The sequence below is a fragment of the Megalops cyprinoides genome, chromosome 13 (assembly GCF_013368585.1).
Source record: "Megalops cyprinoides isolate fMegCyp1 chromosome 13, fMegCyp1.pri, whole genome shotgun sequence".
Lineage (NCBI taxonomy): Eukaryota > Metazoa > Chordata > Actinopteri > Elopiformes > Megalopidae > Megalops > Megalops cyprinoides.
In genome coordinates this window covers 3901727-3917417 of record NC_050595.1, presented here as the reverse complement: position 1 = coordinate 3917417, position 15691 = coordinate 3901727, and the positions used below count along the sequence as shown (strand labels likewise).

The window sequence follows — 15691 nt, the reverse complement described above, 5'->3', positions numbered from 1 at the left end:
TGTAATGTACGAGAAGCAAAAATCACAAAGTAAATGTGTTACGTTCTAAGTTAAATTACACATAAAATCACACGTGCATGAATATTCTCAAAATGTGTCCTTTTGGCTATATATAGTCAAGTTGGTGGTGTGTTCTTGTAAGAGACTGAGAGAGCATACGTGCTTGTGTGTGTCTCAGTGGAAGAAGCTCAGTAGCGCATAGTACCTGGTAATTAAAGTGCCTTTGTGGCAAAAGGCAGACATCGGGAGAGATGAGCTATGAACAGAGGGACTGTGACAGTTTCAGGTTATGTGATTTCTCTGTCCCTTTTTTTTTGCCAAATGAAAAATCAATACATTTTCTGGGTTATACATATTCAGGACGCCCGAGATGTTTCCATCCTGGTGGTTGGAATGGGCGGAGGGGTGACCTCTCCGCCTGTCACAACTGTACCATCGCATTTTCCGAGCCACTGGTGAATATTTCAGAGCTGATGTGATTGCCCTTCGTGACAACGCTGGAGCTTTTTTTTTTTTTATTCCTGCTATCCCCCCGCCTCCCCCCCCCCCCCACGTTCCCCCAGCACATCCAGAAAGAGGTGAGCCGGTGCGGTGCCGCAGAGGAAGAAAGACAGAGAGGAGGGTTAGAGCAGAGAGGCAGCGAGTGGCTGTGTGTGTGTGTGTGTGTGTGTGTGTGTGTACACGCCGGCTCTTTGTGGAGGGGAAAATGTCCTCCAGGCATCCAGGAGCGATGTCCGGTGAGCTCTTAGCCTCCTGTGCCACAGCAGGGAAAAGCGCAGCCGGCCCCGGCTCCCTTTTATCCCTGTAATAATGCTTGTGCGTCTGTCGCTCCTGCTCTAATGGCCTCTCTTTGTTGGCTTTGGAGTCGAGCTGGGGCAGAAAGAGAGACGAACCCCCGAACGGGCGCTCCTCTCTGCGCCCTGAAACGGCAGGTCACATCGCATGCTCTCCCTCCGCATCTGACCATTCACTCATTATTATTATTATTAGCTTTATTAGCTTTATTAGGTTTAGATTTATTATTATTAGACCTATTAGTACTACTACTAAAAATAATATTGTTGTTGTAGCATCCTTATTATTTCAGTTTTAGCTACATGTTTGATTTGAAAAACCTGTCATTTGCAGAGCTGATTTCTGTCCTGCATTTATCTTTAATATTGGTTTCTGCAAAATATTATACTGTACTTTTTGCTTACTGTGCACAGTGGGCAATAAAATATGACTTTTTTCACAACAGGAGGTTCAGTCGATATCAGATTGTGTTTATTGACAACCTCAATGCATATATTTTGATTAAAGCGGTTTCTTTTTCCATCCGAGAGTAGTTTTATTCAATACTACTGATGGAGTTAGCATTTGCTCTGATGGACAGTTGAATAGCAAATAGCATCAATTGAAATATAACACACATGCTTGAATGGCTAGCATTACTGCTAATAATTTTAGTGTTTTAGTTGTGATTAATATTAGTGCCTTTTGTGGGATAGCTTTGATGGTAGAACTAGTTAAACGTTATTGAAAAAACATCAGCTTTGATTTCAGTGCTACTGAAAAAGTGGAAATGAATTATTTGAATTTCAGTTTGCAATGAATGGAGTATGCAGGTAACTTTTAACTCGGGACAAACCAAATTGATGTTTCTAATGAAAAATAATACCTATGTCATAAGCGTTATTTGGCACCATGTGGTTTATTGTTACAAAATAATTACTATTTAATTAAAATGTCATTATATTCAGTGTGATGAGTAAATGAGTTTTGGCCTCATTTTGCCGTTGCGGACAGATAAAATATATTCGGTCTGCGTGACCCGCGGTGACCTGATTTGGAGCGGGGGGGGGGGGGCTGGTATTGTTCTAAGGCAGTGAGAGCTGTCCCTGCTGTTTGTGATTAACTCACTGTTCAAAGTTTTTCTGCTATTAGCTGCCCTAACCCCCCTTAACCCTCCACCTCAACCCCCCCTCCTCCTCCTCCCTGTACTCCTTGTCCATCCTCCTCCCCCCCCCCCCCCCCCCCTCCTCTTCCTAAGCCCCATGGAGACACAAAGTATTCATTCATATTTAGATCCCTCCAACTGCTCCTAAGGTCAGAGCAGGGCCAGCAGTCAGGAGAATGCTCTCACCGTGTCAGGCCAGGAGTCTCGCATGTAACCCCGCCACACACCACAGAGATGCCTCCTTTAAGCAGAGCCGAGAGGTATACTTCTTTTATTCTCCAGCGAGAGGGGTTGGTGTGTGTGTGTGTGTGCCTGTGTGTGTGCCTGTATGTGCGTGTGCGTGTGAGTGCACATGCACCGTTCGGGTATGGTGTTTGGTCTCCACGTGGGAGTTGGAGTCTGTGCTTATGGCAGCAGTGTTGGTTACCCAGTATGCACCAGTTTAGGAATTTTTTTTGTTTTCCTCTTGAACACACTTGGTGCATTGCTGATATATATGTGAATTTTCCCGTTTTGACCATCAGATATGTAGTCACGGATCAGAGTACCATTCATGTAAAGCTTTTAAAAATAATTAGATATATGTATTTTCGTTTTCAGATGTATTTATTATATATCTGTTAGTTGGGTAGTTGAGTAGACAAGCAATATTCTGTGGAATTTTATTTATTTTTGCAGCATTTTTGTATTTTCGTAATACTGATCAGATACAGGAAATGCAGCAAACGTTGGCAGACGAGACATGTTCTGAAATGGTTATGGAATGAGTTCATGTGTGTATCTGTGTGTGTGTACCTGTGCGTGTGTGTGTTTTCATATTTTTTCTGTGCTGTTTTGGGGCTCTCTCCAGTCGGTGTGTGTTGAAAAACTCTGGGTCCTCAGCTCAGAAGCTTCAGCTCCGGGAGTCAACAGCGTTTCGCCTTGCGGTGGGCTTCTGACAGCTCGTCAGGGGTATTGCTCCTGAGAGAGGGGAACTCTGGGTAGTTTGGCAGGGGTGTGAGTGGTTTTATGTGTGTTGTGGTTTCGGGCAGGGGTTTGGGGGGGGGGGGGGGGGGGATGCAGAGGCTCTGATATGAGCAGAGGACAATGCATGAAAGAACACCAGCATGGGGCAAACAGCCCATTGTCCTTTCACTCCACTCCTGTCACTTCCATTTTACACCGCGCAGTCCAGGCAGAGGCTGCTTTGATACGGGGAAGGGGTGTGAGAGAGGCCTTTAAAGAAGTGAGAGAAAGAGATAGAGGCTGTGAGGTGTGAAATAAGATTGCTTTTATCTGACGATGCTGCATTTCTGCGTGTGTGTGTGCGTGCGTGCGTGCGTGTTGTTTTCTTGTTTTTCTTTTCCTAATAAGAGGAAGCCGCCCAGCTGAAAAAAAACCCCAAGGAAGCGCACCTTGGAATTAAAGTGTGCACGGAGACACCTGGTTTAACAAACGATAACAATAGTTACAATAATGGTAATGACTGTAATGAGGCCCGAGACGGCCGTGTTCCAGAGGGATCCGTGTGTTAAGCGGAGGGGGCTGCTGCCGTCTGCACAGCCCTGGCTGCAAGCCCTGCAGCTGGGCACAGGAGCCAGAGACAGGCCTCTGCACTCAGATATTCACAGACACATTTACACACATCTATTTGGTTTAGGACTCCTGATCGCATTGTAGGCGTTTGATTGTTTATTTGAGGGCCTCGGGCGCCTGGCTTGGTCGTGGCGGTAAGGAGGGAAAGGAGGAGGGAAAGGAGCTATATTCTTTGTCTTTATGTGTGTGTGCGGTTCCCTGAGGAATTCACACTGGATGGCGCAGTGCTTGCTATTGCTTTCTTATTTGTCGGTTTGTTTCCTGTTTCTTGTGATTAGTGTGACGGTAATTATTACTGTAGCTGGGAAATGAAGGTGTCTCTCCTTCATCTGAAGCAAATTCCCGTGGCCTCAGTGCCTCATCCACGGTGCTCTCTTCCTCTTCGGCATCTGCTTTTGTCATCTTCATATTTTTTTCCTCTCTCTTTAAAAAAAAAAAAAGAGAGAGAAAGAAACACAACAAAACAAAAACGCCTGTGTCTTCCCTGTGTGTATCTGTCTCGGTTCATCTCCGTCTCTTTCTCCCTCTCCGGTGTACGTGTGAGCCTCTCGCTCGCTCCTTGCTTGTATTGGGCGACACCTATGGGTGTGTATGCGCAACTGCACCCTCAGATGCTGTGCGCCCAGTGGAGATGAGTGTATCAGAGAGCAAGAGAGCAGCTCCAGGCTGGTGCCTCTTCTGCTACCTGGTCACCCAGTCAGGCCAAACTGCATAACCGCTGTACACACAGAGATGCTCAACTCTTACACCCTGCAGGAAGAGAGAGAGATCGAAGCACAGAGGTCCTGTTTACTCTGTTATTTGAAAAGGCAGCAGATAGTTGTTATGTTTATGTCCACATAAAGTGTGGGAATAGCAGTCCATATTGCAGATGCTTTCTCTCTCATGCAACTTGCATTATCGGATGAAATTTTAATATCATTGTGTGGGGAGGGCTAGTAAGGATGGAATTAATAAGGACAATTAATTACATGGCAACCCTCAGGCTGTTCTCTTTCATATTTTTAGGATTTGTGTTTGAAATTGTCGGTTTCCATTGTTTTGGGTGGTCCTGGTAGTCTCCCCCCAGCCTTTAATCTGTGACTGCGCTCTCCGCATCTTCCATTTGCGGTGTGATTTTCGGCCGCTTGTGACCTTTCATTAATTGTGGCCGGCCTGGCTTTGATCAGCGCGCCGTACCGTTGGAAACGAGATGGAGACGGCGCAAAATAATGCTCCCCGGCTTCAAGATGGCAGGGCCGGCGCTCCACCTCTCACGGCGCGTTACCGGGAACGGGAGCGGTGCTCCGCAGCTCCGCGGCTCTGGCGAAAGCGCCATACATCTTGATTAAAAAAACCAAATGAAGAGGTGTCAGAGGAGGCCGGGAGGGGGTCCGTGGGGGGGGGCGGAGGGGGCGTGTTCACTCCGCCAGAGTCCCGCGTGCAGAACATTAACACGACAACCATTCTGTTCTGTCACATAGAGCACAGGAAACTCAGACGCGTGGATTTGCGCCAAGCGGAGTCTTCAAGGTGTGGAATTAGAGGTGCGTGTGTGGGGGGGGGGGGGGGGGGGGGTTGAAACGGCTCCAAAATTGACACTAAAACCTTTTTTTTTTCCCCCCCTGGTGTCGAACATACTTTAGGATTACTGTGTAATCAGAGTATGCCTGCCAGCATGCGTTGTTGCTAATTCTCTGAGAGCTTTCAGCGTGTTTTTTGGGAGTACGGGTTTGCCTGTGTTCTGTGGCTTGCATGTGAGCTGGCTTTTCTGGGATGGTCACAGACTGGCCAACACAGAACGGGTTCTGCTAAACGGAAATTGAATGTTGCCTTGGTAACATAATAGAAACATGCTCCATAGTAAAATAAAATTAAAAAAAAAACAAGTGGGAACACTTTGATTTTCATTTTACTCTGAACCAGTAAACCCGCTGAATGAAATATTTTTCTTTAAACACGGGACCATCATCTGTTTTGAGCAATAATGCCTAACAACATTATCCATACACAAATTTTCAAACAGTAGACCAAAGTAAACCTTCCTCTTCAAGGAAACAGGCCTGAATTCCGGTCTATCTCGCTGACCTTCACTGGTGTCACAAAGGTGATGTCTGTTGAATTAAAGCGCAGTCGATGAAAATCGCTTCAGTGTCACAGCGATCATATTACCAGTATAATGATAGTTACTGTAATTATGATCATTATAACTAACAAGAGCAAACTGGCTTCCACTACATGCAGTATCAGATAAAGCCTCTGGTCAGAAGTGCGTCAGACTGCAGGGAACTGCATATATACATACAAGGGCAAACAAGACAGTAGGTATTTGTCTGGCTTTGAGAGACTGTCCAAAACGGAAAAACTTACTGCAGTTTGCCCAGATCATCCAGCCCATTTGTATAAATGATCAAAGCCCCCCACATTAAAAGGGGATGGAACACATACAGCACAGTTTAGCAGCCGGTTCCCAGACACAGGTCTGCTTCAGGCTCTGGCCAAGTAAGTAGAACAGGGATTTAGTGGGCGATTGGTTTTGTGTTGGAAGGAGAGTCTCCTGTTGAAGCTTGCATGGTACCTCCTCTGCTCCTATTAAATGCAGGCAGGAGAAGGCAACACTCGGACATGTATCTACACTTTCAGAGGTTGAAAAAACCTGTCATATTTAACTGGAAAAGAAAAGTCATCTGTGTGGTCATTTGGTCATTTAAGAGAGACATTTTTTAACCTTGATTTTAGGATTAACTGTGTATGTGAAACTATACAGAGCAATTTAAACCAATTTAGACCTCTGCCAAAAAATAGTCCTGCTTTAAACATGAATTATCCAGTATCCATTTTGCCATTGCTTCAAATCTGCAGATCAACAGATATATCAACTCAGTGGACTTGTACAAATTTTAAAAATTAAAAAATATTCATTAAAAATGAATATATAATCTTGAAAATACTAACTTCAGCAAGAAGATTACAGGAGCTCAGTCAATCCCATGGTTTTGTGGATTGTAGTTTGTAATTTGAATGCATTGTGTTTTATTTTTTTCTTTTTGTTTTGGTTTTTATCATGTTTAATTACCTGCTTTAAAACCACCACAGTAAAAACCACAGCAGTGTCAAGCCTGGAGAATGATTTCCCTGCCATTTCTAATTCTCTGTGAGCATTAATAATTAAAACGGCATAACAAAACATAAAATAACACGTTCCTGTCGCAGGCAACACAACGCACGCGAACCCAGCGTGATTAGAAGGAGAAGTCATTTTACAAATGCACGTAATGCCTCTGCCCGAGTGCGCTTTCAGTTTTTCTTTCATACAAGTCTGAATACTTAGACATACGCCATACATATTTATCCACTTAAGCACAGAAGAGTGAATGACTTTGCAGCCGTGACAGAGAGCTGATTGAGAAAGAATAGAGACTCTCGGCTTTGAACAACATTAAAAACCCCACACCAAGCGCACGCTGCACAGAGCCTGCACCGCGGTGCGGACGTGATTGAACGCCCTTTGTTAACGCCGCTTTTGAAAACTTCTGAAACAGTCAGTCAATCAAACTTTATTTGCAACAGCGCGTTTTTACACAGCGGAAACTGTCACAAAGCGCTGACCCGCGTCAGCAGACCAAAAAAAAAAGGAAAGAAAGAAAGAAAGGAAATCAACAGCCCACTAGCGAGTCCAATGTGGCGGCGTGATTTGTGTGTTTTAACTTCAGGCGGGTGGCCCAGGACGTTCTCAGAGGGGCTGGTGCAGTACTGCAGGGTACAGGGGTGAGGGCAGAGCCCTGGGAGGAAGAACCGACAGGATCTGATTTGGGGGTGGAAGAGGGACTTCTGTGGGTGTGTTGTAGGGGTGTGGGTGTCCGAGTCGAGCTCACCTGCTCTGCTTCTCTGTCCGTACCCCTTCTCAGCAGCACCTCTGAGCCGGCCCGAACCGTTCCTTTCTCCCGCCGGCTCACCCCGGAAGGGAACGGCAAAACGCTTAAAACGAGAAACCAGACTGCAGCAGCGCGAAGCTGAGAGCAGACCCAAGAAAAGCAGAGCCGTCAGTCGCCCGGGCGACCGCGTTCGGAAACCCTGAAACAATGATGATTCAGCAGTGAAATAAGGAGTCAAACTATTCACTGCTGCCTCCTCGTGTGTAGCACAGGATCCAACTGTAAAAGCAGGATATTATTCACAAATTTCCTCCTGTTGATAGACCTTTGTATAGACACACAGGGCCATAAGGAAGAGCTTGTTCACAGCTACTGTATATGTGTATTGAATATTTTTTGTGTAATGTTGCACACCCCCAACCCCCCCCCCCCTCCCCACCCACAGTAATGGTAAGTAATTTTTGGACCACTATGTACATGAAGGCTGTACAGCAGTTTCCTCTGAACCTGTCCGCTGGACCTCACTGTGTTCACCCTGTAGACCCGCATGGAGAAACGGATATTGGAACAGGAACATTTATGTTGTTGTTTTTGTTGTTACGTTGTCAATACTGTCAATAACCCGATTGCGCGGAGTCTGGAGTGAGGAAGCGTTGTCATAACATTTAAGTACGTTTGCCGAGATTTAGCTGACTTGTGTAATAACTGATAGGGGTTATTGACTGCGGAGGAGGTTTTTTTTTACTGTTGATCAATCAGTGACGTGATGCGCCAGTCGCTCTACTTTGAGAAAAACTTAACGGGGATCGGAGTGCAGGCCGTCAGCAGGTGGGGAATTAAAAAGATTGATACTCCTTTTATTGTCCATATTTCATCACCCCCCCCCTCCCCAACCCCCCTTCCTCTTTAGTGGTGCTTGCTGATGATATTATCGGGCTTTCATTGTTTTTGGAGTTTAAATCGCCCAACATATTGACCGGAGGCTTTTAAAAGGAGGTTGATTTTTTTTTTCTTTTTCTTTTTTTTTTTTTAAACATTTGACTCGGCGGAAAGGAGAGCCGCGGACATGAAAGTTTAAAACGTGAATCGTTTTTATTTTGCTTCACGTGTGCAGTGACACAGTAGCGCTGAGGGAGAGAGGCAGAGAGGGCTGTCTGCGTCACTCCTCACACCGCCGCCTGGGACTGCAGTGGAGCACGCTGGAGGGAGAGAGGGAGAGAGAGGGAGAGGGAGAGGGAGAGAGAGAGGGAGAGGAAGAGAGAGGGAGAGAGAGAGGGAGAGAGGGAGAGAGGGAGAGAGAGAAAGAGAGAGGGAGAGAGGGAGAGAGAGAGAGAGGAGCCCTTTCTCTCACTACAAACACGCTCACCGCACAATTATTTTTCCTGTCTACATACTTTTAAACCTCTTTGGAAAATGTGCCTAGGTTTCTTCCGCGTGCGTGTGGTTTTCAGCAGTTTTATGCCCACGTTAAATGGAGGGAGCTCTAAATATAGTCGTGTCGTGGTCTTTTGGTAAATTAGGAATTATAACTTTGCAGTGCTCATTTCAAAGTTACAATGTATTCAGTTCAACATACTGCATAAATGTACTATATATTAAATGTATTTTTGGAGTACATGGAGTAGTCATTGTTTCGTTGCATGAATGTAATAATGATAAAGGGTATGTTCACAATTCCTGTATTGTAGCCAAGTATTTAATATAGAAGCATTTTAAATGCATTAGAAAAAAAGGGTTGCTCCTTATAATGGATACCTTCTGCTGTTGTCTGGTTTTATTCAAAAGAAATGACAGAAAGCAGTCATGGAGATCAAATAGATGAAAGGAGGGAGAAAGAGAGTCTCTCTCTCTCTCTCTCTCTCTCTCTCTCTCTCTCTCTCTCCCTCTCTCTCTCTGTCTCTTTGTCTCATAACCTTGTGTCTGGGTGTCGGCCGATGCAATTACCGCAAGCTCCTTCGAAAAAAAAAAAAAGCCGCCGTCCCTTTAAGTGCATCCGCCGGAGCGGTGATTTACATGTCCCGTCCTCTCCTCTCCTCCCCCTCCAGGAGAGCTGAATGAGGATGTGGAACATGCCAGTGAGACCACCACTGACCAGGAGGACCAAACCAAAGACAGAGAGAGCGGGGGAGAGAAGGAGCTTACCAAAGGGACAGGTAAGGCCCCGTTTTTTGACTCTACACTGCGAGGAGCAGAATCTCGTGGGAACACGATTGCTTGAAGATGGCTGCCTGTCAGCGGCCGGCAGTTACATATCTGCACACTTTGCACATTCCCCTCAGCAAAAAAATACCTCTTGTATCTTTCAAATTTGACTAAACTAATTTTAAGTGTGAAGGGCTGGCGTTCGTTGAATGTTAAACGTTAAATGCCAGCACCAAATAGCCACTAATTGAGATGATCTGGTCAAGTGATACTGGTTTTGTCTTGTTTCAATGGCCTTTGTGTGCTGAGGCTTGTACGTGTAATTACCACAGTGCCGGAAATTTCCTCGCCTGTGAGAGTACCTCTGTGCTCACAGATTCTCCTGTAATAGTGGGGTTAAACAACACACTTTGCTGAGGAATGATAATAAGTAGGGATCATTTTCTATATACATTTTTTTTTGTACAGCAGGTGTGCAGATGTAGTTTGGTGGGAGGGGCTTGGCCTGCATTCTCAGACCTGATTGGGTGTGATGCAGCAGGAGGTGTGGCCTGTTTAGATCTGTGGTCAGGGTGTGAGGGGGTGGTGGTGGGGGGTGTGTTGTTGCGACTGTATTTTTGGGACTGCGGTTTCAGTCATGTGGGGTGAGGTCTGCCGGGGGGGGGGGGGGGGGGGGGGGGGGGGGTTGAGCATGTGCACCAGAGTGACGGCACACACTCCGAACTGCAGTCCCAGCCCAGAGCTGCGTGTAACCCCCACCATCAGCTCCCCCGGTGGCTGCGGTCGGTGCCTGCGTGCTATCGCTGGTGGAGCGGGGGCGTGTAGAGCAGGTCCCTATGACAGACAGCCTCTCTCCACCTTGCCACACTGACCATATGGTCCCCAGAGGCCAGCGGGCCATCATCACAGCCTGTCAATCACAGGCAATCAGTGGACTCCTGGAGCAGAAGCAGCTGAAGCTTGTATTAATATTAGCAATCACGTTAACAGCATTTCTTTAAAAGAAGAAAAAAGAAAAAGGAAAAAAAAGTAAACAATTTTATAATTATGACTGCAGATGTATTATTATTAACCTATAATTAATGATAGCATTTCAGCCTCACCCTGCAGGTGTTGTTAACACCATAGCTACAAGGTGTCTTTGCCTGTAACGCAGGCAGACTCAGTAATGGTTTACAAGGGCCGGCTGTTATCCAGGCAGTGAGTCTGGGAACGGTGTGGTCCTCTTCCTGGCTTCATTGTCTTAAATCCCTGGGGCTGAGCTCCTGATGGAGATACAGACATACAGACAAATTCTACCACAATTTCGACTCTGTCGGCATAACAGTAGCGGCATTCGATTGCTGATTTGTTTTTAAAAGTTCTGCGTTGAGTTGACTTTTTCTGCCACGTCAGCCTTCCTGCACACATCAGTGACGTTTAACGGCATTTGTTTATTTATTTCAAAGTAAAGAAAGAAAGTTAATTTGAACTTTTGAAACCGAATCTTTTAAAAAAAAATGCCTTTGACATTGCAACTCCTCAGAAATTAGGCGCTTTTGTTTGCAGCCCCTGAGAGCGCAACACCCCTCTTTGATGGCGGAAATGACAGAGTACAGGGCTGCTTAAAAATCTCTAAAAGAGTATTGTAGCACATCAAGATAAAGCACTTTAAAAAGCCCTAAAATGAGCCGTGTGCTTAATAATGTATGGCTACCTTTGGTGCGCAGGAAGATGGCTCCGTCATTAGGATCCCTGCTTTTCTGAAAGGCATGCAATTTAATACAAGCATATTCAATTCCATCACTCCCTCTCTGTCAGCCGCTAATCACTAAATAAGTGTGTTTCGGTGTTTTCACAAAAAGCGGAGATGTGCTCGCGTATGAAAAATTCACAGGTTCTCAGCAGCTTATTAGGAGCGCTTAGTTAAAAATAGCATGTGCATTAGCAACAGGCCTGGGGTCCTGTTTGATGTCTGTGGAACCGCCATAGGTGGGGCGTGGGGGGGGGGGGGGGGCGGGGACATGCCTACATCGAGATCTGAGAGGAAAAATGTGTCTCCGTTATTAAAGGGAGATTTTTTTTAAATTCCACTGACATCCCGCATGATGCCTGACTAATATCCTGTGGTCATCTCGGGGTCAGTTATTATTTTATTATAATTATTATTTTTAATATGAGCCAGAACAAAGTGCAGAGGTCACATGCTGTGGCAGGCAACGCACTGGTTTGGCTGGTGGCTGTATGGAGTGTTAGGGAGAGCAGGACTATACCTGCTTTGAGGCTTTTCTCTGTGATCCCTCCTGGTAAACTGTCATCTACAGGAATGTAGGGGATTTGAGGCACCCCTGTCTAACAGGGCACAGCTGGGATGGACTGTTCTTAACGTTATCCAAACGTAGTGTGAACTGGGGGGAGCTTGGTTTTGCAAGCACTAGGTACCACATACAGGACACGACGCCATCAGGGGGGACGCACATCTAAAAACAGGAACGTGGGTGTTCTTTGTACTGAAAGATACTCATCTTTGTTGTGCCAAAGCTCTCAAAGTTCAGAAAAGGAAGTTAGAAAGATGTAGAAACCATCTCTTAAAAACAGGTGGTGTTTGGGCATGTCATCTTCTGGGATTTCCCTTAGTGTATTCACATGACATTCAAATACACTCACGCACATGGACGGACACACACACACACACACGCACGCACACACACACACACACACACACACACACACACACACACACACACACAAAAGTTCTCAAAAGTTCGCTTTAAATATGAGAGAGAAATGGGGAGCAGTGAAAAAACAAAGGTAAAATGAGGCTATGCATTGAAATCATTACTTATTTAAACAATAAATATCATGTTGGCAGAAGCTGCAATTTAGCCACATTCCCCAATAAGCAGTCCAGGGGTTGTTTCTTATCCTGGGTATAAAATATTTATGATCAGCCGGGCCCCTTGGCTCGCATGCCTCGTACACCTAGCTGAGGCCGTCTTAGTGTTTTCACCGGAGAACGGGGAACCGACTCCCTGTTAAAGAATAGCACATCGTTACACGGAGGGGGGCGTGATGCTGAGAGGAGTTAATGCAGTGGAGGAGAGGCCAGGGGTTCTCAGCAGTTGAGCGTTATGAATAATTCCTCTCATCCCTGAGCTGGACCTTCAAATTACTCAACCTAAGGTGTGAGGGGGGTGCGTTGCGGGAGGGTGGGGGGGAGATAATATTTCGGGTGGGTCACCCGCGTGCTGACACTGCCGCAGCACGGGACGCGATGCCTCCCATATACTTTCTCCCGCTTATTTATGTGTAGTTTTATTTTCGCAATTTATGAGTGCTGAATCCTGCATTCTCTGTGTTCGAGAGGGAACTCCGGATGCTTTCTGGCCACAACACCTGATCCAGGATTAGCCAAGGTGCTTTTTCACTTAATGAAGGCCAGGGTTACACACCAAGGATAGGGAGAAATTATGAGCTCCAGTACAGGATCCAGGTTCTGCTTAACAAATGCTAATTCTGGCCCTTGTAATCAGTTGCACGGGACACAAGCTGAAACCAGTTTACGATCAGTGTCAGAGGAGAGGACCTTCGTGTGAGAAATGAGAAGCAGAGATACTGGTTCTCATTGCCAGATGAACTATAGCACCCCCTGCATGTGGTGTTGGGAATAGCACAGGATTGTTAATGCTGTTTTCTCCCCAGTAAACCTGAAGCTGTAACAGTACAACGGTATGTTGCTATTCTGCCATGTAGCAGCTGCACCTATTTACTGGATCCTGGCTTAGTTTCGCAGTTGCAGGAAATATAGCATAGCAGTTCAACTGAGAGAACAGCCAAAGATACCCATTTCACCTTGAGTGTCCTTTTTTCATTTATAATTTCTTTTTAACATTCAAATATTTGAATCTTTTTGCCCTCTGACTGTTTTGCTATTTTCAAAGTGTAACAGTCACAGCATCCAACTGTACAAAATGTCTGCTATCATCGTAATTTCCCCATGCCTGCAATTTGCTTAAAAAGAGGGTCTGCATATTAATTGTTGCATTAAGAAGCTGTCTGTTGAAACCTTCCTCCTGTGGATTTCGCTGTACTGGAAGCTGACAGTCGGAGGCTGTCAGAGGATTCTCGACTGTGGCAGGTCTGTCATTTTAGCTGTCGCGATATTGTGATGTCTTTTTAAATGACTCCTTTTAAAGCTGTTTTTTTCTTTTAAGTTCTGTGCTTTTAAATATTCTGATTGATATGATCCAAGCGTGACATCACAAGAAGCTCACATTAGCAGCGGCTGATTTTCTTTTACCACGACAGTTAAGCATTTGAATACAGGTTAACTAGCATCCCGCAGAGTCAGAAAAGTGGCTAACACATGTTTACATATTTATATCTTCCAGTCCTTTGGAGACATTGACACCTGTCATGCTTAAAATTGTCATTCCCCTCCCTCAGCGATAGACCAACAATGGTTCCAGCCCCACAAAGACTTTTTTTTTTTTATTTCGCTACATTTCGCTGCTAGGATGTTTTTAAAGGTTATTAAAAGAGTTTAGTCCTCTCCGCACACGGCCCTCATAAGGTGAGAATGGTTCATAGACCTGGGAGGCAGTACAAAGATTAATAACACCCTCGTTAATTAATATCTCTTTTAATTTCTTCATTTCAAATTTGTCTTTGTTGCCATTATGTCTGTGGGCCTATGCAGCCCAGGCTGCCCGAGCAGCAAAGGTGCTTTTTCATTTAATAAAGGCGAGGGTTATACACCAAGGATAGGCAGGAATGATGAGCTCCAATATAGAGTCCAGTTTGCGGAGGACTTTCGCTGTAATTTTCTTTATTCCAAATTAATTGATGCAAAGTAATTACCTGGGAAATATGAGGTAAAACAGAATATAAGTCTGCGTCGCTCAGGGCTCCAACACGAGCTTTAGATTAAAAAAGAAAGATGGAGAGGTAAAAAAAAAAAGGGGGGGGAGAGAATATTCCGTTATTGTTAGCCTACGCCATTAAAAGAGAGCGCTCTCAGTAGCGCAGGGGAGTAGGGACCTGCTTCTCCATATTAACGGTGAAATTGCTGAGGGACCGGGGGCGAGTGTGGCGTGCCCCGTCGGGGAGCAGAGGGGTGGGAGGGGTGGGCGAGAGAGGTATGCTAATTTTGCCCCTCAGAGCTGCGGCCGAAGGGAGGGGATGAGGGGGAAAGAAGGAGGACATTGGGAGAGAGAGGGGGAGTTGCAAGAACTGTGTCTGCCGGACACTGAGCAGAGAATGCTGGGATACTGGTCAGTGCTGAGTGAATGGTGGGTGTAGCCCCTGGGAGTTGGGGGGGGTTATTGGTGGGGGCGCCAAGTGGCCTGGCACAGGGCAGGCTGGATGCCTCTGCCAGGGAGCGGTGTGATCTGACACTGCTGAGGCTCAGGCCGTGGCATGAAGTCACGGCATCGGCATTTTTATGACCGGAGACCCTCGTTTGAAGCCGGGGACTCCGGCATGGACAGTGTGGAGGCGGGGGGAGCGGAGGGTGGGGGGGTGGGGTTAGAGGGAAGATACGGGGAGAGACGGCACTGCGACTGCGTAACTCCTCTCGGACCTCCCCCGCGGGTCCCCGGTTCCCTTATAGCGAGAGTAGGCCTCTACTCTACTAGCCGTCCGGTGGAGGCGGAGGAGGAGGAGGAGGAGGAGGTGGGGAGTGGGGGCGACAGGAAAGCCAGGGGAAATCATTTTTTTTCTGTCTCTTTTTTTCTTTTTCCCCCAGCCCTCATTTCCAGCGTCCGGTTAGCTCCGTCTCTCAGAATATCGCTTCCCAAGGACACGCTGGTAATGACATGATGGCTGCTGAGATTGCATTCCTGGAAGATCTCAAACAGCACAGGGCCGCCTGTGTTAATTCAGACAGGCCTGTGTCGGGCGGACACTCGAGCTGCCTGCACACACCCCCCCCCCCCTTCTCCCGCCCCTCTCCAAAAAAGCTCACCGATTGGTGGAGAGACCTGGCATCCTCCTCCCAGACTGAGTAATGCCCCCCCTGCCGCAGTAGGTGAGGGAAGGTGCCAAAGACCAATTCACTTACGGGACCCGGCAGCTCAGAAAGCCCCCAGTTTACGGAAAAGGCCCATGAATTAATAATCGCCTAATTGACTCTTAAGGATTTTTTTCCCCTCCACTCCCTTTTGGGCAGTTAGATGAAAGTCCACTCTTTGAACTTGTCAGA

At 46.3% G+C, this 15691-nt stretch overlaps 1 protein-coding gene across 2 annotated transcripts in view; it reads left to right on the top strand.

Annotated features, from left to right (window-relative positions):
* The window catches only part of LOC118788124 (zinc finger homeobox protein 3-like), a 169801-nt gene that overhangs the window by 132596 nt on the left and 21514 nt on the right, over positions 1–15691 (top strand). For both annotated transcript variants that reach the window (XM_036544002.1, XM_036544003.1), the window contains exon 5: positions 9414–9521. In XM_036544002.1, the coding sequence (XP_036399895.1) occupies positions 9414–9521 (108 nt within the window). The remainder of the gene's footprint in view (positions 1–9413; positions 9522–15691) is intronic.